Source organism: Pseudophryne corroboree, chromosome 3 (assembly GCF_028390025.1).
Source record: "Pseudophryne corroboree isolate aPseCor3 chromosome 3, aPseCor3.hap2, whole genome shotgun sequence".
NCBI lineage: Eukaryota > Metazoa > Chordata > Amphibia > Anura > Myobatrachidae > Pseudophryne > Pseudophryne corroboree.
This window is the reverse complement of record NC_086446.1, coordinates 7,906,858-7,930,170: the sequence shown is the minus strand read 5'-3', so window position 1 is coordinate 7,930,170 and position 23,313 is coordinate 7,906,858. Positions and strand designations below refer to the sequence as shown.

Sequence of the window (23,313 nt, the reverse complement as noted above, 5' to 3'; positions counted from 1 at the left end):
ATAAGGCAATTCTTTCCTCTGCCACTGTAAATTGTGCGGCAGTATCAGCAAAGATGGTGTTGATGAGCTTCTGATTCAGTGTGGGGCTGAAGGGATCTGCTTCCATTCCCAGTACATGTCACCACACCTTGCATTACATTTCTATCTTCTGCAGTGGAAGTACTATATCTAGGCAGATATCTTTGTGATCCATTGGCGTATAATTTCTAGTGAAGATGGCAGAATATCGCAATGTAAGAGTCTCTGAATGAGGCTTGATAGTAGGTACATTCTGCAGTCACTTAGATGGGAGCAGGCTCTTTCAGGAAGACAATGCATCACCCTACAGGTCTGGAGCCATCATATTATGGCTGGAGGAGCATTCCTCTGAGTCTGACATCAGAAATTGGACCCCTCATTTGCCATATCTGAACCCAGTAGCACTCCACTGGGGAATATTATAAATTGTACCTTATTATGGAGAGACATTCAATTTTCTGTACACTTATTCCCAACAGATGAATGTAACAGAAGGAATATCTCGGAAGAAAATCTAATTTCATCTTCAGGTTGTAAAATAGAAGATGATGACATCACACAAGATTCTCCTGGAGAAACCCCTACTGCCCTACTCGTACCTCCTGTACCTCACAATGTGCTTGTGTCATGTGGTCCCTCTAATCAGAGGGAATGTTCTGATAACACTGATATTGGGTCATCTTCTACAGCTCTGACAGTAGATAAAATATTTCCCTGTTCTATAGATGACAGATGTTTTACACAGACCGCACAGCTTATAACCAATCATCCAGCTAAGGGAGGTGAGAAACCATTTCCATGTTCTGAGTGTGGGAAATGTTTTACCGATAAATCAAATCTTGTTACACATCAGAGAAGTCACACAGTTGACAAGCCATTTCCATGTTCTGAGTGTGGGAAATGTTTTACATACAACTCACGTCTTGTAGCACATCAGAGAAGTCACACAGGTGAGAGGCCATTTCCATGTTCTGAGTGTGGGAAATGTTTTACACACAAGTCACATCTTGTTGCACATCAGAGAAGTCACACAGGTGAGAAGCCATTTCCATGTTCTGAGTGTGGGAAATGTTTTACACACAAGTCAGATCTTGTTGCACATCAGAGAAGTCACACAGGTGAGAGGCCATTTCCATGTTCTGAGTGTGGGAAATGTTTTACACACAGCTCAAGTCTTGTTAAACATCAGAGACGTCACACAGGTGAGAAACCATTTCCATGTTCTGAGTGTGGGAAATGTTTTACTGATAAATCAGATCTTGTTACACATCAGAGAAGTCACACAGGTGACGAGCCATTTCCATGTTCTGAGTGTGGGAAATGTTTTACATACAACTCACATCTTGTTAAACATCAGAGAAGTCACACAGGTGAGAAACCATTTCCATGTTCTGAGTGTGGGAAATGTTTTACTGATAAATCATATCTTGTTACACATCAGAGAAGTCACACAGATGACAAGCCATTTCCATGTTCTGAGTGTGGGAAATGTTTTACATACAACTCACGTCTTGTAGCACATCAGAGAAGTCACACAGGTGAGAGGCCATTTCCATGTTCTGAGTGTGGGAAATGTTTTACACACAAGTCACATCTTGTTGCACATCAGAGAAGTCACACAGGTGAGAAGCCATTTCCATGTTCTGAGTGTGGGAAATGTTTTACACACAAGTCAGATCTTGTTGCACATCAGAGAAGTCACACAGGTGAGAGGCCATTTCCATGTTCTGAGTGTGGGAAATGTTTTACACACAGCTCAAGTCTTGTTAAACATCAGAGACGTCACACAGGTGAGAAACCATTTCCATGTTCTGAGTGTGGGAAATGTTTTACTGATAAATCAGATCTTGTTACACATCAGAGAAGTCACACAGGTGACGAGCCATTTCCATGTTCTGAGTGTGGGAAATGTTTTACATACAACTCACATCTTGTTAAACATCAGAGAAGTCACACAGGTGAGAAACCATTTCCATGTTCTGAGTGTGGGAAATGTTTTACTGATAAATCATATCTTGTTACACATCAGAGAAGTCACACAGATGACAAGCCATTTCCATGTTCTGAGTGTGGGAAATGTTTTACATACAACTCACGTCTTGTTAAACATCAGAAAAGTCACACAGGTGAGAAACCATTTCCATGTTCTGAGTGTGGGAAATGTTTTACCGATAAATCATATCTTGTTACACATCAGAGAAGTCACACAGGTGATAAACCATTTCCATGTTCTGAGTGTGGGAAAAGTTTTACACAGAAGTCACATCTTGTTGCACATCAGAGAAGTCACACAGGTGAGAAACCATTTCCATGTTCTGAGTGTGGGAAATGTTTTAGAGATAAATCATCTGTTGTTAGACATCAGAAACTTCACACACATGAGAATGTGTAACATGACAGTAATCGAATCTTGATAAAACTATACTTTATTAACACTATATAAAATTTGTATATATGCAGATGGAAAGTTATTTATCTTACAAATAAATCTAATTTCTCACATATTTTTTGTTAAAGGGCTGAGCTGGAATGATTTGTGTTATTTCTCTAGCATCCGTAAGGGATATTGGGGACAGAATTAGTGCGATGGGGTATAGATGGGTCCAAAGGAGCAAGTGCACTTTAAAATTCTTCACTGGGTGTGCTGGCTCCTCCCCTCTATGCCCCATCCTACAGCTCAGTTTAGATAAAGTTCCCTCAGGAGAGGATGCACACTCTAAAGCTCCAGAGTTTTTCTTCATTTTATGTCTAAGTTTTATTTATTTCGGTATGCTGTTTGGGCAACAGCATACCTGTGCTGTGGGAGTTATGGGGGAGACGGTCACCGGCCTCTTGAGGTGCAGAGCCACTTTCCCGCTGCAGGGCCGCCGTCCTGAGGGGCTGTTTGTTCAGCGAGGCATGGATCCTTGGCTGTCGCAGCCGCAGCATGCCGCAAACCCTTAACACTGCGTGAAGGTGATCATCAGTGGTGAGTACCAACCAGGGGCCCCGCTAGGGGGCTCCCGCGGTCTAATGTGTGGCTGAAGCGCGGGTCAGGCGTTCGAGTCCCTCCTGGGGGAGGACCCATTATAGTTCCTGCGTGAGACTGGCTAACTAGAGTGAACCAAGCATTTATGTGAGGTTGTACATGTTAAAGGAGACATGGCCAGTATAAATATACAGCAGTAGCTCCGGCGCCATGTTGGGGGGCGGAGCTACATGAGAGCAGGCTCAGCGGCATTTTGGCGTCTTCCTCTGCATGAGCAGCAGCTGCAGCAGCCTACACAGCTCCTCCAGAACTGCCCCTGTATACACTGGTACCGGGTATAGAGAGGGGGGAGGGGGAGACGCTATCATTGTGCACAATAATCCCCTGAGGTTACACATATATATCAAACGCTGACAACCTCACTGGGGCCGGTCAGTGTTGGGTGCGCTGGAGTCTCTCTTCTCTGTCTCCTCTCACATTCAATAGGGCAGGCTTGTCATATATAATATCAGGCTGTATTGTGTGTGTATATTATACCTGTTTTTCTAATCACTATGGTAAAATAGAAGTCTTGTAATGCCAGGTTCTCTCCTAGTACATACAGCTCATTATCATGTGAGCAGTGTAGTCAGTCATCTCATGCTGATACTAATGTGGGGGAGAATGCAGAGCCCCCCTGGTTGGGGTCTATAAAAACTATGATGTCTGATATGTCATCTCAGCTCACTGCAACTGCAAACAAGACACAAGAATTGCAACAAGCAGTTACTGCTAAGCGTCCCTCCTGCCTGCTTCACAGAAACCTGCTCTACCAGCACTCCTATCAGATGATACTGATGATATACATGATGATGGGGACCCCATAAGTGGGGATCCCACCCCGATTCAGGGTATTGAACCCCTCGTATTGGATATTGGGGAGGTGTCCAAGCTCCCCCTGGGGGATGCAAATACTCAGCAGTCATTTTTCCTCCCTCAAGAGAAACCAAAAGTCACATTGCCTGATTCCACAGAATTGGATAATTTATTTAAACTAGCCTGGAAGAATCCAGATAAAAAATATCAAGTGACAAAAAGGTTTTTGAATACCTTCCCCTATGCCGCTGAGGGCAGAATGTTTTGGGAATAATCTCCAGCAGTAGACTTCTCAGTCTCTCGCCTTTCTAAATAGGCGGTGCTCCCTGCTCCGGGCTACCTTATGGTAAAGGACCCAGCAGATAGGAAAATAGAGACCACTCTACAATCTATTTACATTGCTGCAGGCGTAGCACAAAGGACGGTCATTGCAGGTTTCTGTATAACACATGCAATCCATTCCTGGGCTAGTCAAATAAAGGAAGGTCTGTTGGGTGATAGGACCTTAGTCAATACTGTTGCTTTCCTGACTCGCATTCAGGACACGGCAAGAGTCTACTGTGACTCCCTAAAAGAGATTGGCACTATTAATGCTAGAACCATGGCTATGGCTGTGTGCGCACAGAGCCATATGGTTACGTCATTGGATTGCTGATACATGTTACAACTGAGGGCTGAGGCTAACCTGGGGAAGCCTCAGATGTAGGGGCTGACGTGTAGGTGAACCAGGGAGGTAGTATTGGGTTCCTAGACATACCGGAGCTCTAGTACCATTTGCCCGAAGGCGTGACCACGACAACGAAGTTGTAAAAAGGTAAAGTCCGTTTTATTGAACACACAGCTTAAGGCCCCTAAGATATGCAAAACGTCACAAAAGATGTGCAGTGGTAAATTACAGTACAGTTCCTAGAAGTGCAGGGGTAATTAGTGCTGTGGCTTGCAGAACAGAATATTAGAGTCCTTGCCAGAACTGGAGATGGTAAGTCCGTATGCCAAAGCTAACCGCTGAGGAGAGGTATTAACTGGTACTGCCCAGCAGATGGTATACAGAGGCTGGAGCAACACAGTTGCAAAGAAGTAGATGGTACTTGGTAATTGCAGAGTGCCGGATGGAACCGGTATGAATGAAAGCTGTGCAGAACTCACCACTGTAGATTTAGAGTCCGTTGGTGAGCATCGATGGACGCTGTGGTTCAATGGTAGAATGGTCACTGATGCATGCGATATAGGAATACCGCTGATGATGTTGAAATAAACTGAAGACACTGTGGAGCACCGCTAGCAGAATACCAATGACTCAGGAGCACTGTGGAAAGCTGGTAGGCCATGGTAAGTATGCTGTGGAGTATGGAGAGCGGTGCTGTAGAAGGGAGAAGTTAAAAACGATACCAGGACACCGCTGGAATCTGGAAGCGAAGCAGGATCAATACTGGAAGCAGGAAGCTGGTGTCTGATCCTGAGACCCAGCAATTGTTGGTTTTCTAGGGTCTGGAACACTGCAGAAGTCAGGCTGCACCGCAGGATGGAAACAGGTGCGGGTCTCTTAGTGGAGGTGAATCACAGTAGCTGGAATACCTGGAGAAACAAGCAGTAGAATCCACAAGCAGGAGAGACATGTGTATAGGTTAGACAACCAAAGCACTGACGATTATCCAGCCCAGGAGCAGGATATTTATACCAGCTGGTAAGCAGGCATTGGCTGGATAATTAGGCAGAGTCCAGAGTGCAGCGGATAGGTTGTGAAAGGACATGTGATGAGGAAAAACATGGCTGCGCCCATGTTTGCATTTGGAGGGAAAGTCTGTATATTGCATGTGGTAAACAGCAGTAATGGCGGCGGAGGGCAGGAGACGCCATTCTTTAAAACAGTGTAACTAAACTGTAAGGTTGCCATGACAGCGCTGCGGGATCACAGGAAGAGACTTGAGGTGAATGTATACAGCGCGCTGCACGCAGACAGCGCAGATGGAATCCTGTTTTGGAACGCTGGGCCAGTCTCGGGAGACACTTGGAAGGTAAATAATGATGTCCAATCTGGGATGGTTCTTGCCAAGATGCTTGGGTAAGGGACTTTATCTCTCAGGGCTACAAGCTGGAGTTCGACGGTACTCCTCCCCAATGATTTTTCAAATCAGGCTTACCAGTTTTGGTAAGTAGGCATGGTACGCTACTACTGGCCATAGAGAAGTTGGTACAGTCCCATGTCATTGTCCCAGTACCACTACTGCAATAAGGACAGGGTTACTACTCCAGTCTGTTTGTAGTACCGAAACCAGACGGGTCTGTGATACCCATTCTGAATCTGAAATCCTTGAATCCTTACCTGAAGGTTTTCAAATTCAAGATGGAATCTTTGAGGGCGGTGATCGCAGGCCTGGAACCACAGGAATTCCTACTGTCCCTTGATATCAAGGACGCTTACCTACATATCCCAATTTGGACTCCTCATCAGGCCTATCTGTGATTTGCCCTGCTGAATGATCACTACCAATTTCTGGCATTAACCTTCGGCCTGTCTACAGCTCCGAGAGTGTTCCCGAAGGTGATGGTGGAAATTATGTTTCAGCTTAGGGTCCAGGGAGTCAATGTGATTCCATACCTGGACGATCTCCTGATAAAAGCAAGCTCCACATAGATCGCACTACCCAACTTCTGTCTCACCACGGGTGGATCCTCAATCTACAGAAGTCCCACCTGGAACCGTCTCAGCGGCTCCTGTTTCTGGGCATGCTACTGGATACTGTAGCACAGTAAGTGTTCCACCCCAAGGACAAAGCGAGAACACTCCAGGAAATGGTTTGCATGGTACTCAGACCTGCTCGAGTCTCTGTCCGTCTTTGCAAAAAATTATTGGGAAAGATGGTGGCCTCCTACGAGGCGATACAGTATGGAAGGTTCCACGCCAGACCCTTCCAATTGGACATCCTGAACAAATGGTCCGGTTCCCATCTTCAGATGCACCGGATGATTCAGCTGTCACCCCGAGCCAGGATTTCACTCCTGTGGCTACAGTCTTCCAAACTCCTGGAAGGCCGAAACTTCGGGATTCAGGATTGGATCCTCCTCACGACAGATGCGAGTCTACGAGGATGGGGAGCTATCACCCAAGGGGCGCAGTTCCAGGGCAGGAGGCCCTTCTTCCAATCAACATTCTGGAACTTCGGGCTATCCATAATGCTCTACTTCAGGGGTCTCCTCTACTAAGGGATCGGGCAATCCAGGTGCAGTTGGACAACGCCACGGCAGTGGCATACATCAATCGACAAGGAGGGACAAAAAGCAGGGCCTGAATGCGAGAAGTGTCAAGAATACTCCTCTGGGCAGAAAAACATGCAAGAGCGCTGTCCGCAATCTTCATTCCGGGAGTGGACAACTGGGAGGCAGACTTCCTAAGTCACCAAGACCTCCACCCAGGGGAGTGGGGACTACACACACAGGTGTTCCAACTGATCATCGACAGGTGGGGTTGCCCACAGATCAACTTGATGGCCTAACGTCTCAACAAGAAGCTTTGCTGCTATTGCTCACGAACCAGGGACCCTCAGGCGAGCGCAGTGTATGCGCTGACTTCGCCTTGGTCATACCGGCTGGTCTACCTGTTTCCTCTGATTCCTCTGATCCCAATGGTGCTCAAGCGGATGAGACATCAAAGAGTGGAAGCAATCTTGATTGGGCCCGAAGAGCATGGTTGCGGCTCTACTGGACATGTCCATACAGGACCCTTGGCCTCTACCACTAAGAAGGGATCTTCTTCAACAAGGACCGTTCGTCTACCCGAACTTATGGCAGCTTCGTTTGACGGCATGGAAGTTAAACGGAACATCCTAGGTCACAAAGGGATTTACAAAAAGGTAATTGCCACTATGGTACAAGCCAGAAAACCTGTGACGTCAAAACACTATCATCATATCTGGCGGAGATATGTCTCTTGGTGCGAGGAACGCACATATCCCTCTGCGGAATTCCACTTAGGAAGGTTCCTCTGTTTCCTGCAGGCTGGAGTGGATAAGGGCTTACTTCTGGGATCCATTAAGGTCCAGATTTCAGCTCTTTCCACCTTCTTCCAGAAGAAGTTGGCTCTCTTGCCGGAAGTTCAGACCTTGTTGCAAGGTGTTCTTTATATACAATCTCCCTTTGTGCCCCCTACGGCACCTTGGGATCTGGATGTTATGTTACGCTTTCTACAGTTTTCCTGGTTTGAACCTCTGACGATGGTAGAGGATAAATACCTCTCGTGGAAAACTGTGATGTTACTGGCCCTGGCTTCTGCTAGGCATGTCTCAGAATTGGGGGCCTTGTTGTGCAAAAGTCAGTACTTGCTCTTTTACAAGAACAGAGCAGAGCTCAGGACTCAACAGCAGTTCCTGCCGAAGGTGGTCTCCGCGTTTCACTTGAATCAACCTATTGTGATTCCATCCAGTTCTGATACAGCTTCTAGTCCGGAGGCATTGGATGCTGTACGAGCCTTGCAGATCTATGTCAAAAGGACGGCTTGGGTCAGGAAGACGGTTTCCTTGTTCGTGCTGTATGATGCATGAAAAAAGGGGTTGCCCTGCTTCAAAGCAGTCCATTGCTCGTTGGATTAAGCTTACTATCCAACAGGCTTATGCATCAGCAGCCTTACCGGTTCCACAGTCTCTGAAAGCCCACTATATTAGATTGGTGAGCTCTTCCTGGGCGGCTGCCCGTGGAGTCTCGGCCCTACAACTATGCCGAGCTTCTACCTGGTCGGGGACTAAAACCTTTGTGAAGTTCTACAAATTTGATATCCTGACGAAAGAGGATACCCAGTTTGGGCAGACGGTGCTGCAGTTGTTTCCACCCGTTCCCGCAGCTTTGGAACATCTTCATCGTACTAATTCTGTCCCCAATATTCCTTATGAATGCTAGAGAAAATAGGATCAGAATCAGCTTTATTGGCCAGGTGTACTCACGTACACTAGGAATTCTTTGTGGTACAATGCATCGCCAAGCAGCAACATGGAGGAAAAATGTAGCATACATTACAAACATTACACATATGAGTTCATACTGCACATATGCAACTGTACAGTAGACATATTATACATTTAAGACTAAAAACTAAGGCTGCTTGGCAGAGCAGCACCGAGGCAGCCATCCGCGGCGCCAAGTAGAACTCACACAATGCACATAATACAGAAGATTTAAGTATTACATCAAAAGATAAACCACACAGACAAAGACACAGAAAGAATAATGCATGATTGGTGTAGGCATTTTGAGTAATAACCTCCAGGGGTTGTGTATTCCACCCTCACAAGGCACCAGGTGCGGCAGCCATCTTAGGCGCACTGCATAGGATTACCCAGGGTGGAATAGTCCACCCCTAGAAGAGAACACAAAATAGGGAGATTGCAGAGTCCTAAAGTTCAGCGTAGGGTTCCAATAAAAACATCAGGTCCACGCATTTTTCATCCCATCCACAAGCGCACCAGATAAGGCAGCCATGTTGGGCGCACTACAAGGTTACACAGTGGGAGATGAGCCATACAGGTGCCAAATGCATGTATGGGAGAACTGACACGTGTGTAAGGAGTATGCTATACCCTGCATGGAAAGATCCAAATGAAGCACACCCCGCCCACGGAGGAACCATCCGAGGCAGCCATGTGGGGCGCACTGCATAGGTTACTGCTGGCAGGGTGTGCAACCAATGGAGGTAGACATTGCAGGAATAGCACACAGTGGAGTGGAAGTACCGTGTAAGAAGATAGAGAAGAGAAAGACACATTTGCAGGAAAACTGCACTAACATTATTTTGTGAAAAAGATAAATGTTCTGGTCTCATGAGAGCAGTGCGGGTGGGTGTGAGAGTGTGGGGAGCAGTGCGGGTGGGTGTGAGAATGTGGGGTGCACACTAATGTCCAATGGAACTGACCCAGCAAAGTCTGGTCCTGACGTGCACGTCCCTCAGTTCCCTGCTCAGCTTCAGGGGTAGTCCCGGGGGCAGTCATGATGTTCTTGGACACAGAAGTAGTAGGCATTGGTCCTGGTGTTCTCATGGCAGAGGTGAGGAGAGGCCACATAATGTTCCAGATTTCTTTCTTGATGCTGTTCAATGTTTGTTCAAATGTTTTTTTTAACTGTTCATTTTCAAAACGCTTAGAGAAGGAACGCTTGGAGTATTGGAAAGTACAGCTGACAGGCACAGCTGTGCATGGTTGAAGTTACAGATATACTATGGGAAATTGACCCAACTACAGCTGAGGCAAATGTCCCACTAATCAAAGGTGTTACATTACACAGTGTTTGACTAAACAAACACCAGCCCAGTCAGCCTTAATTAAATATGCGGCACTGACCAAGCTTTGAAACACAGGTATTTTAAATTACAAACAAAAGCATAAATCACAAAACTGTTTAACAAATGATTTGAACATACATTTGGAATATAGATGATTTTAATATACCTACCGGTAAATCCTTTTCTCGTAGTCCATAAGGGATATTGGGCGCCCGCCTCTGTGCGGAGACTTTCTGCAGGTTCTCTGTTATGTGTTCCTGTTCAGCTGTTGCTGTTAATGTTGCCAGACCTTGCTGGCTAAGTTATGTATTGGTGTGCTGGTGTTTAACTCTCACCACACCTGTTGTTGTTATGTTCCTTCTCTCAAGTATGTCATTCTCTTTCGGGCACTGTTACCTATAACTTCGCAGTAGGAGGAAGCATAGAGGGGAGGAGCCATCACATCCAGTGGAAGAATTTTAAAGTGCACTTGCTCCTCTGGACCCGTCTATACCCCATCCTACTAATTCTGTCCTCAATATCCCTTATGGACTACGAGAAAAGGATTTACCGGTAGGTATATTTAAATCCTATTTTTTTCTTTCTGTCTATTGGAGGATTCTGAATTTCCATTAGGTATAGGGTGTGCGATTTAGACATGGAAGGTGTTGCGTCCACTCTAGCGCCCATTGACAGAGTTGAAGGCGCAATAATATGCGAATACTACTTTCAGCCTTCCTCTTGTGCAGTAGTGTGTGCCGGATAGTGTAAGCCCTGAGATGTCCATTATCTGTGCCTTAATCACAGTAGCACAGCAGGTGGTTCTGAGTTACCCCATACCTTACTGGGGTTATATTATGGGTTGCAGCCCCCAATATCCGTTCCAGGTATTAAAATTAAATATTTCCTAAATTGCATGTGTACATATGTAATTTATGCGATTACATGTCCATGCGGCAAACAATATGTTGGCCGCACGACACGTACTCTCTACATAAGATATATGGAGCACAGAAGAAATGTTATAAGGAAAGCAAAACACCCATTGTCGAGTCATGTGGTAAACTGTCAGGGTACAGATTTTAAGAATATCAATATGTTGGCTGTGGAACAAATGAAAACTAGACGGGGAGGTGATAGATACAGTGTGCTGTGTAGACGGGAAGCATACTGGATCTTTAGAATGGATACCCTGACGCCTGGTGGATTAAATTATACTGTGGAGCTTAGTGGTATATAATTATGCATATAGGGTAGCATTATGTTTTTGTAACCTAATGCGTAGCTATTAGGGATGATATATTATATAGCTAGGCTAATAGATGGTAGTGGGGTGTTCCTCGGATCTGATCTATATACATGGATGTGTGTATGGATAAAATGAACCTTAGGATGGAGTGGCGGGAGAAAGTTAGGAACTGATCATTTAAAAATATTAGATATAGTATGGTGTGGTTAAGACTATATGTCTATTGACATTATACCATATATATATAGTCTATAGGTGAAAGGAGAGTGAACCAACTAAACAATTAATGATGGATTTATCTGTGTCTCTATTTCTATTTTTATTTTATTCTTTTTTTATTATTATTAGTATTAGTATTTTTAATTTTATCTTCATATTATATATTTTTTATTTTTAATATTAATATTGTTTTTATGTATGTGCATTCACTCTTACTATGGTCTAGAGTAGTAGTACGTGTGCAGCAGCTTATTGTTTTAATGTCATATATCTTCTTGCTACATATAAAAGTATATTTGTTTATACATGTATATTTTTATTTGATACATAAATAATGGTCGTTGAAGCCAGAGAATATATATGTTGTAGTGGGAGGATGCAGCTTAAATAGTTGCATAAATTAGATGAGCTACACTGGTATGGAACGCATAGAATCCCGTAAACGAGAGTGCGGGAATGTAGTCAAAACGAGTCATGAACCGCAACAATGTATACGCATGTGCGAATCGAGCTTTGCCCAACTGCTAAAAAATGTCCTGCTGCGATCAACTTGGAATTACCCCCCATATGCAAAGGATTGGACATCTCACCTACTATCCATCACACAGTGGACTCCGGATAAGGCTATTTTTTGAAGCGATAGCCGGGAGAGGTATTTAAGCACATGCAAAGCCGTAAATTAACACTTAGTTGACCAATCCTATGGCTCTGATGAGCGGGGACTTTGAATAATTATAAAGCTGGAAATAACATCCAATACCAGTTTATAGTATACGGGGAAACTCTGTGCAGAGACTGCTTTAGAAATTGTGCAGTCAACTGCCACCTGGAAGGAAAAAGGAGTCTTGTTAAATAGCTATACAGGCACTAAATTCCAAACATCAGCTACTATTGTAACGGGCTGCTAAAAAAGGTTACAATTGTGACAATAGGGTTGTATGAGATTGCTTAGGTTAAGTGTTTAGCTGCATGCTTTTCTATATAATTAGGATTGTGCAATATTCTCTGGCTGGCAAAACAAGATAGCAATATGGTATCAATGATATGAAGTATATATTTTAATTATATCTAATGAGAAATATTGGGTACCTGAATGTTTTATATGGGTTATTAAAAACATTATTTTAATGTGAATGTGCCAGCGCTGTCCTTGTATTTCTCTGACGTCCTAGTGGATGCTGGGAACTCCGTAAGGACCATGGGGAATAGACGGGCTCCGCAGGAGACTGGGCCATCTAAAAGAAAGATTAGGTACTATCTGGTGTGCACTTGCTCCTCCCTCTATGCCCCTCCTTCAGACCTCAGTTAGAATCTGTGCCCGGCCAGAGCTGGATGCACCTAGTGGGCTCTCCTGAGCTTGCTAGAAAAGAAAGTATTTGTTAGGTTTTTTATTTTCAGTGAGATCTGCTGGCAACAGACTCACTGCTACGAGGGACTGAGGGGAGAGAAGCAAACCTACCTGCTTGCAGCTAGCTTGTGCTTCTAAGGCTACTGGACACCATTAGCTCCACAGGGATCGAACACAGTGCCCGACCTCGATCGTCCGTTCCCGGAGCCGCGCTGCCGTCCCCTTTGCAGAGCCAGAAGACACGACGAAAACGGCGACTGAAGACTCCTGTCTTCATTAAGGTAGCGGACAGCACTGCAGCTGTGCGCCATTGCTCCCACAGCACACCACACACTCCGGTCACTGTTGGGTGCAAATTAGATTACCTTTTGGCAATAAAAACACACATAATACAGTCTAGCACTGTATATGTGTAAAAAATCCCACCATTAAAGTACATAAAAGGACAGAAGCCCGCCGCTGAGGGGGTCGGGCCTTCTTCCTCAGCACACCGGCGCCATTTTCTCTTCACAGCTCAGCTGGAAGGAAGCTCCCCAGGCTCTCCCCTGCAGCATCCTGGTACACAAAGGGTGAAAAGAGAGGGGGGGGGGGCACATAAATTTAGGCGCAGAATTTGTATATACAGCAGCTACTGGGTAAACACTGAGTTGTAGTGTAATCCCTGGGTTATATAACGCTGGGGTGTGTGCTGGCATACTCTCTCTCTGTCTCTCCAAAGGGCCTGGTGGGGGAACTGTCTTCAAATAGAGCATCCCCTGTATGTGTGGTGTTGGTACGCGTGTGTCGACATGTCTGAGGTAAAAGGCTCCTCTAAGGAGGTGATAGAGCGTATATGTGTGTGGGAGGGTGTTTCCGTCGACAACGCCGACACCTGTTTGGATATGTGTAAGTGCTGAGGTAAAATTATTGCACAAAAGGTTAGGTAACAGAAAGGAAATCTACCCTGGTCTGTCCCTATGTCACAGAGACCTTCAGAGTCTCTCTATGCTCACTATCCAAAATAACAAACACTGGTATCGACACAGAGTTTAACTCCACTGTTGACTATGATAATGCAAAGTTACAGCCAAGAGGGCTAAAAAAATATTCAATATATGATTATTGGAATAAAAGATGATTTGCATATCACTGATGACTCATCTGTCCCTGACACGAGAGTACACATGTTAAGGGGAAGAATGCTGAGGTAAATTTCCCTCCTCTCATGAGGAAAAAAGCGGGAATCTCCAGACAAGAGATGGCAGCTTCCCACAAAAGAATTCTCAGGCTGTATCCTTTCCCCACTAGGGCCAGGATGTGTTGAGAATCTTCCCCTTGGGTGTCCTGTTTGCACTAGCTATTCCCAGGGATCCTGCAGATAGTGTGCACATTCTAGTATACTACCCAGACCGGCGATTGGGTCGGCATGGGTTTATAGCGCTGTGGCAGCATGGACAGGTACCTTATCAGCAGAGATTGAGACCCTAGTATGCATATAAATATATTAAGATGTTGTCTTAAGTGATAGATATATAATTATAAAGCATGCCCAAAGGGACATGAGTATACTGGGTCCTAGAGTCAAAGCTATGTCGATTTCTGCTTGACGTGTCCTGTAGAATATACAGTGGACAGATGATGCCGACTTAAGAGGCATATGGAAGGCTGAGGATTGTGTGGAGAAAAGTTCTCGGGTCTGGTCTTCACAGCTATAGTGGGTAATTCCGCTAATTTGCCTTATATTCCTGCACAGCCTAGGAAAGCACAACATTATTAAATGCAGCTTTTCGAAAAAAGAAACAAGAAAGTCTGAGGTGCGTCCTTTCTTGTCAGAGCCGGGGCAGAGGAAAGAAGCTGTACAACACAGCTAGTCCCCAGGAACAGAAGTCCTCCCCGGCCTCCACAAAAATCCACCACATGTCGCTGGGGCTTCGTAAGTTCAGCCACAAGTGGGTTCACTCCCTGTTAGATCCCTGGGCAATAGAAATTGTGTCGCAGGGATACAGGCTGGACTGTGAGAAGATGCCCCCTCACCGATGGCCCGGTGGGCTTCCCCCCAAGAGAGGGAGCCAGTGTTAACTGCAATTCGCAAATTGTATCTTCAACAGGTGGTGGTCAAGGGTCCCCTCCTTCAACAAGAGGGTGTTATTATTCGACCATGTTGTAATCCCGAAACCAGACGGTTCGGTTAGACCCATATTGAATTAAAATTCCTGAACATATACCTGAAAAGGTTCAAGTTCAAGATGGAATCGCTAAGAGCGGTCATTGCAAGCCTGAAAAGGGGGAGACTTTATCGTGAATCGGGACATAAGGGATGCATACCTTCATGTCCCCATTTATCCACCTCATCAGGCGTACCTCAGAATTGCGGTACGGGATTGTCATTACCAATTTCACCAAGGTAATGGCGGATATGATGGTGCTCCTGCGGAAGCAAGGTGTCACTATTAATACATACTTGGATGATCTCCTCATAAAAGCGAGATCAAGAGAGCAGTTGCTGGACAGTGTATCACTTTCTCTGAAAGTGAAATGGCAACACGATTGAATTCTATATATTCTGAAGTCGCAGTTGGTTCCTACAGCTCATCTGCCTCGCCTAGGCATGATCCTAGACACAGACCAGAAAAGGCTTTATCTCCCGATAGAGAGAGCTCAGGAGCTCATGACACTGGTCAGGAATCTATTGAAAACCAAAACAGGTGTCAGTGCATCACTGCACTCGAGTCCTGGGAAGATTGGTGGCATCATACGAGGCCATCCCCTTCGGCTGGTTCCATGCAAGGACAATGGAACTTACTGGACAAGTGGTCCGGATCACATCTTCAGATGCATCGGTTAATCACCCTATCCCCCAGGGCCAGGGTGTCTCTCCTGTGATGGCTGCGGAGGGCTCACCTTCTCGAGGGCCGCAGATTCGGCATTCAGGACTGGGTCCTGGTGACCACGGATGCAAGCCTCTGAGGGTGGGGGGCAGTTACACAGGGAAGAAAATTCCAAGGTTTGTGGTCAAGTCAACAGACTTGCCTTCACATCAATATCCTGGAACTAAGGGCCATATACAATGCCCTAAGTCAAGCGGAGTTCCTGCTTTGCGACCAACTGGTTCTGATCCAGTCAGACCGCAGGGGCTCATGTAAACCGCCAAGGCAGCACAAGGAGCAGGGTGGCGAGGGTAGAAGCCACCAGAATTCTTCGCTGGGCGGAGAATCAAGTAAGCGCACTGTCAGCAGTGTTCATTCCGGGAGTGGACAACTGGGAAGCAGACTTCCTCAGCAGGCACGACCTCCACCCGGGAAAGTGGTGACTTCATCAGGAAGTCTTCACGCAGTTTTGCAAATTGATGGGAACTGCCTCAGGTGGACTAGATGGCGTCCCACCTCAATAAAAAGATTTACAAAAAAAAAAAAAAAAAAAGGTTTTACGTCGGGTCAAGGGACTCTCGGGCGATAGCTGTGGTCGCACTGGTGACACCGTGGGTGTTCCAGTCAGTCTATGTATTCCCTCCTCTTCCTCTCAGACCCAAGGGCTGAGAAAATTGTAATAAAAGGGGGAGTGTGAACAATATTCTTTTGCTCCGGATTGGCCAAGAAGGACTCGGTACCCGGAACTGCAAGAAATGCTCTCAGAGGACCCATGGCCTCTGCCTCTCAGACAGGACATGTTGCAACAGGGGCCCTGTCTGTTCCAAGACTTACCGCGGCTGCGTTTCACGGCATGGCGGTTGAACGCCGGATCCTAGCGGAAAAGGGCATTCCGGATGCAGTTATTCCTACGCTGATAAAGGCTACGAAAGACGTGACAGCAAGACTTTTTCACTGTATATGGCGAAAATAGGTTGCTTGGTGTGTGGCCGGGAAGGCCCTACAGAGGAATTCCAGCGGGGTCGATTCCTGCACTTCCTACAGTCAGGAGTGACTATGGGCCTAAAATTAGGATCCATAAAGGTCAAGATTCCGGCCCTATCCCTTTTTCTCTCAAAAAGAACTGGCTTCACTGCCTGAAGTTCAGACGTTGTTACAGCGGTGCTGCATATTCAGCCTCCTTTTGTGCCACCAGTGGCACCTTGGGATCTTAACGTTGTGTTGGATTCCTAAAATCCCACTGATTTGAGCCACTTAAGACCATGGAACTAAAATATCTCACGTGGAGTTGTCATGCTTTTGGCCTTAGCTTGGGCTAGGCGTGTGTCAGAATTGGCGGCTTTGTCATGTAAAAGCCCCTATCTGATCTTCCATATGGAAAGGGCAAAATTGAGGACTCGTCCCCAATTTCTCCCTAAGGTGGTATCATCGTTTCATTTGAACCAACCTATTGTGGTGCCTGCGGCTACTAGGGACTTGGAGGATTCCAAGTTGCTGGACGTAGTCCGAGCTTTGAAAATTTATGTTTCCAGAACGGAGCGGACTATTGCTCGCTGGATCTGTAGCAAGATTCAGCAGGCTCATTCTGTGGCTGGATTGCCGCATCCGAAATCAGTAGAAGCCCATTCCACAAGGAAGGTGGGCTCTTCTTGGGCGGCTGCCCGAGGGGTCTCGGCTTTACAACTTTGCCGAGCTGCTACTTGGTCAGGGGCAAACACATTTGCTAAGTTCTACAAGTTTGATACCCTGGCTGAGGAGGACCTGGAGTTTGCTCATTCAGTGCTGCAGAGTCATCCGCACTCTCCCGCCCGTTTGGGAGCTTTGGTATAATCCCCATGGTCCTTACGGAGTCCCCAGCATCCACTAGGACGTCAGAGAAAATAAGAATTTACTCACCGGTAATTCTATTTCTCGTAGTCCGTAGTGGATGCTGGGCGCCTGTCCCAAGTGCGGACTATCTGCAATACATGTATATAGTTATTGCTTAACTAAAGGGTTATTGTTATGAGCCATCTGTTGAATGAGGCTCAGTTGTTGTTCATACTGTTAACTGGGTATGGTTATCACGAGTTATACGGTGTGATTGGTGTGGCTGGTATGAGTCTTACCCGGGATTCCAAATCCTTTCCTTGTAATGTCAGCTCTTCCGGGCACAGTTTCATTAACTGAGGTCTGGAGGAGGGGCATAGAGGGAGGAGCCAGTGCACACCAGATAGTACCTAATCTTTCTTTTAGTGTGCCCAGTCTTCTGCGGAGCCCGTCTATTCCCCATGGTCCTTACGGAGTTCCCAGCATCCACTACAGACTACGAGAAATAGAATTACCGGTGAGTAAATTCTTATTTTTTTGTATGTTGTTGTTCAGGCTGTCAACCCAGCCTTTTGGACATAGCAGCAGGCGTGTTCACTACAACAATAGTGCCGGATTCTGTACATATATCATTTTTAGGTATTGAGCCTCTTAGCACCAAGTACTCACTGTCCCCTACCCCAGATATCGGTCCCTTGGTAGCCCCAGCCTGACCCTGGTCCCGATGCTGAGGAGCGAAGCGGATAGGCCACACAGACTCTGCCCCCTGGAGCCATGTTCCCCTCCCTGTATGTCACCAGCCTCATCCTGTGCCCAGCAGTGATAGGCCCTGGTTCCCCGGTCACAGATCACATGAGCAGAGCACCGTCCGGCTAGTGATAGGCCCTGGTTCCCCGGTCACAGATCACATGAGCAGAGCACCGTCCGGCTAGTGATAGGCCCTGGTTCCCCGGTCACAGATCATATGAGCAGAGCACCGTCCGGCTAGTGATAGGCCCTGGTTCCCCAGTCACAGATCACATGAGCAGAGCACCGTCCGGCTCAGGTTAGGAAGGCGCCATTGGATGATGTGAGGGTTACGTAATAGTGGGGTGGGGAGCACCATGGCTACAGGCAGGACAGCAGGAGGCCGTTACTACTTACCTCAGTGCTCCTCTGTCACCCAGCTGAAGACACACCCGACTCCCGCTCTGTGCACCACTTCCAGTCCATGTGTTCCACCCTCAAATGTACTATAACAGCGTCTTGGTGACCAATAGATGGAATAAACACATTATTGTGTCAGCCAGCACATATACTACAGGGGAGTAGCCTGTGGTGTCTTTTTATTATACAGGGGGAATCATCTGTGTAATAGCTTTCATGGCAAAGACATTCTCATCGGAGATTATCTTTGCCATGAAAGGATGTACCTGGTCCATAGCAATGTTTAGGTAGATGGATGATGAATGGCTGGACGCAGGGTTTCCCAGCAGAATATTTCCCAAAGGGTCTCACTCAATTTCAGCTTGTTTTCTTCCCAGAATGCATCCTTGCTCAGTCTCTTCTCTAGGTAAATGATGCACCAACCGTCCACATGATACAACAGAAAACATGATGCATCAGACCAGATGTCCTTGCTCCAGTTCCGATGCTCATATGACCATTATTGGTGCTGTCAGTGGTGGACATGGGCTATCAAAGGCACTGTAACTGGCCTGTGGTTACCTAGCCCCATACGCATCAGGGATTGATGCATTCTGTATTGTGACAAATTAATCCCATCACTGTGAAATGTTCAGTGATTTGTGCTACAGTAGCCATTCTGTTGGTCCATGCCAGATAGGATCTCCTTTGCACCTCTCACATCGATGACTCTTGGCTGCCCTACACCTCATTTGCGGTTTTCCCTCTCTTTAGAGCTCTGCCGGTAGGAACTCACCATGGCTGACCTTGAGCACCTCACATGACTTGCCATTTGAGATCTCTTTGACCCTTTCAGGTCATAACGATTTGGCCCATATAAAAGTAACTCAGGCCTTCACAACTGTCCATGTCTTCTGCACCCAACACGTCACCTACTATTACTAAGGTCAGCCTACCATCTAATTTATTCCTGACCTTGACATTAGGGAGATAGCTGGCTTCACTGACTTTATATGGGAGTGGTGATAATGTTTTGGCTCATGAGCATATCATCTCAGCAAAGGACTGGAGATATAGGGGGGGTCATTCCGAGTTGATCGCAGCCAGCAACTTTTTGCTGCTGGTGCGATCAACTAATCCACGCCTATGGGGGAGTGTATTTTAGCTTAGCACGGCTGCATTCGCTTGTGCAGCCCTGCTAAGCTAAAAAAGTTTCCCGCAACCTAGGAGTAAGGCTGGATCTACTTACCATGTGCAACGGTTCCAGTGACGTTCCTCCTGGCTTTGACTTCAGACATCCGCCCTCCATTTGCCTGGACATGCCTGCGTTTGGACGACCACTCCCCGAAAACGGCATCCAACGGTGAGTATCCGCCCCGGACCGCCTCTCCGCTGACCATCTTCCTGCGTTAGGCTCTGCGTCTTCTTTTTTAGTTGTGAGCGTCGTTGCCCGGTGACTGTAGTTGCCTGGCAACGACACATGTGCGCAATGCGTACACCGCGCATGCGCAGTTCTGACCCATTCGCACCGCAGCGAAGAACTGGAATATTGGTATATTGTCCTTTGTCATACTTTTAGATAGTTTTTAAAATGACTTATATAACCTTTTACTGGGAGTCATTTACATAGATGCAAAATTGTGAGCCCATGGAGGGGAAGAGAGGGGGGGGGGGGGGGGGCAAACACATTTAGTTATGCAGGTACGTTATTGGGTAGGTAAAGATATTTCTTCAGGGGTAATAAACTGTTTCTCATGGGAGGAGCTAAGTGGGCCCATCCTGGTATTGCTCCTTCATATGAAAATTAGATGTTATTTTCCTGTTGGTGTTTTAAGTGAGTTTTTAGTTAAGCATGTGTACAGTATACCTTCCAGCTGCCCCAATTTAGAAAGAACAGCATCTGGGCTGGGTTTGTATGGATCAAGAGTTGGACTTATTTGTCCTGGTTCTGCATGTATCAGTGTTAGGAGGTATACCCATGTATGGACCAAGCCAGTGGCTACCAAATTTCTCGAATTACGATGACCTAGAATCTCAGCTTTTTTTCAAGCCCCCCCCAGCCTAGATGTTTCTTATTAAGATAATCAACAAACATTATTAAATTAAGTAAAATATTTTTATCTGCCATCCTTCAGTTCAGTTATGAGGTGGTCGACACGTTTGTACTTTTGTTTGTCCATGCATTTAATGATTGGCAGCCGCCTGCACTGGTTTTGCCTAACATTGACCATAAATAATTTGATTTGGGACTGCGCCACCAACTTCCCAGAGCCAGGAACTAGCACAGTGACTGTATGTATCAAACGCCCAGAGCCAGGAACTAGCACAGTAACTGTACGCACCAACTACCCTGAGCCAGGATATAGATATTGGTCCCAGTAGAAGCCTGTTGTGGGGATTCTTCCAATCTGGACACCCTAGGACAGGCTTTTCCAACCTCGGTCCTCAAGGCACACTAAGAGTGCAGATGTTAGTGATATCCAGGCTTCAGCACAGATAAATCAAAATAACTAATGTACTGATAAAGTCCCCTGTGCTCAACAATGGATATCACTATAACTTACTGATAGTGTGCCTTGGGGAGCGAGGTTAGAAATGCCTCCCTAGGATCTACTTTCTTCTGCCAAAAATTTCAAACAGGTAACACAACAGAGTCTATTTTCTTATGGTGGGCTCATCCTGGACACCTGGATGTCATCTGACTAGAAATGGCACCTCACACTGCAGGAAGGTACATACTGTAACATTATAGTTGGGGCTTGTCCATCTCTATACAGACATTGTTCTAGAAGTCTTAGAATCAATACTAACCCAGGTTCTAAGTTCTGTAGTGTTTCCCACAAGTTGTGTTCTTAACCTATTTCCTTCATTAAACAATGACTATTTCTAATAAAATTCTGTCAAAAATAACTGCCAGATAAATGATTAATAGCTGATATTGTTCACTTTGGTCACCTTCCTTTAAAGTTGTTCCGTATTTGCAACACAATGGGAGGATTCATTTAGGTGCAAGCAGGTCACAGGGGTGTGTGAGTTACCAGTGCAACTAGAAGTAAGTGCTGGCAATCACCCTCAAACTCGCTCCCCCCACAGCCTCTTCTAGTGCCAGACACATTTTTTGCTTGTAGCCCTATGGGGGCTGCAAACAAAAATCTGCAAGTCTGGCAGTACCACAAGTGTGGCATGCCCCTGCACTTGCTCAAGCCTAATAGGATCAGCCTCACTGAGGGAATCCAAAGCCACACATAAAGCAAACACAACTCCGGAAGCCTGCTTTGACCGGCATGCTCTAGCGACTATATGGCTGTATTCTGAATCCTACGCTATCATGTAAATGCAGTGCCCCCACTGTCATTACTATCATGGGCTCTCACACCTATGTACCAAGTGCAGGAGACCTGTCTGGATTTGGCATCCACAATGTATATGCACAAATAGTGAGTAATTCTGGCTACACACCCACGACATGCCTACTAAACAGTTTTCTTATGTGTGCTTGCATTGTTGCCACCTAGAAATGCCCATTTAGTGGACACAGAGAAACATTAGATGTGTCTGTCCCAGAATTAGGCCCTTTGTGGTCTATCGGAAACATCCACTGGCTAAGAACACAGGATAGGTTATCTAGCAACTAACCTGACATACATCCCACTCAGGTTTTTCCAATGGTTTAGATTACTTATCATGGTGCATATGTGTATCCCCTAGATCAGTGGTTCTCAAACTTTTGGAATCGCGGTGCCCTAGAGCATCAATTTTTTTTCACCGCACCTCCAGGTGCCAAATGCCCAAATGCTTCTTATTGAGAAATTTAGAAAATAAGAATTTACTTACCGATAATTCTATTTCTCGTAGTCCGTAGTGGATGCTGGGAACTCCGTAAGGACCATGGGGAATAGCGGCTCCGCAGGAGTCTGGGCACATCTAAAGAAAGCTTTAGGACTACCTGGTGTGCACTGGCTCCTCCCCCTATGACCCTCCTCCAAGCCTCAGTTAGGATACTGTGCCCGGACGAGCGTACACAATAAGGAAGGATTTTGAATCCCGGGTAAGACTCATACCAGCCACACCAATCACACTGTACAACTTGTGATCTGAACCCAGTTAACAGTATGATAACAGAGGAGCCTCTAGAAAAGATGGCTCACTACAGCAATAACCCGAATTTTTTGGTAACAATAATTATGTACCAGTATTGCAGACAATCCGCACTTGGGATGGGCGCCCAGCATCCACTACGGACTACGAGAAATAGAATTATCGGTAAGTAAATTCTTATTTTCTCTGACGTCCTAGTGGATGCTGGGAACTCCGTAAGGACCATGAGGATTATACCAAAGCTCCCAAACGGGCGGGAGAGTGCGGATGACTCTGCAGCACCAAATGAGAGAACTCCAGGTCCTCCTCAGCCAGGGTATCACATTTGTAGAATTTTACAAACGTATTTGCTCCTGACCAAGTAGCTGCTCGGCAAAGTTGTAAGCCGAGACCCCTCGGGCAGCCGCCCAAGATGAGCCCACCTTCCTTGTGGAGTGGGCATTTACAGATTTTTGGCTGTGGCAGGCCTGCCACAGAATGTGCAAGCTGAATTGTACTACAAATCCAACGAGCAATAGTCTGCGTAGAAGCAGG

General features: G+C 46.1%; 1 protein-coding gene across 1 annotated transcript in view; it reads left to right on the top strand.

The window, feature by feature from the left end:
• Positions 1 to 215: 215 nt before the first annotated feature.
• The window catches only part of LOC135056937 (uncharacterized), a 164,031-nt gene continuing 140,933 nt past the window's right edge, over positions 216 to 23,313 (top strand). Inside the window, exons 1-4 of the mRNA XM_063962718.1 lie at positions 216 to 233; positions 383 to 2,404; positions 7,477 to 7,692; positions 7,909 to 8,337. Of these exons, the coding sequence (XP_063818788.1) occupies positions 216 to 233; positions 383 to 2,404; positions 7,477 to 7,692; positions 7,909 to 8,337 (2,685 nt within the window). The remainder of the gene's footprint in view (positions 234 to 382; positions 2,405 to 7,476; positions 7,693 to 7,908; positions 8,338 to 23,313) is intronic.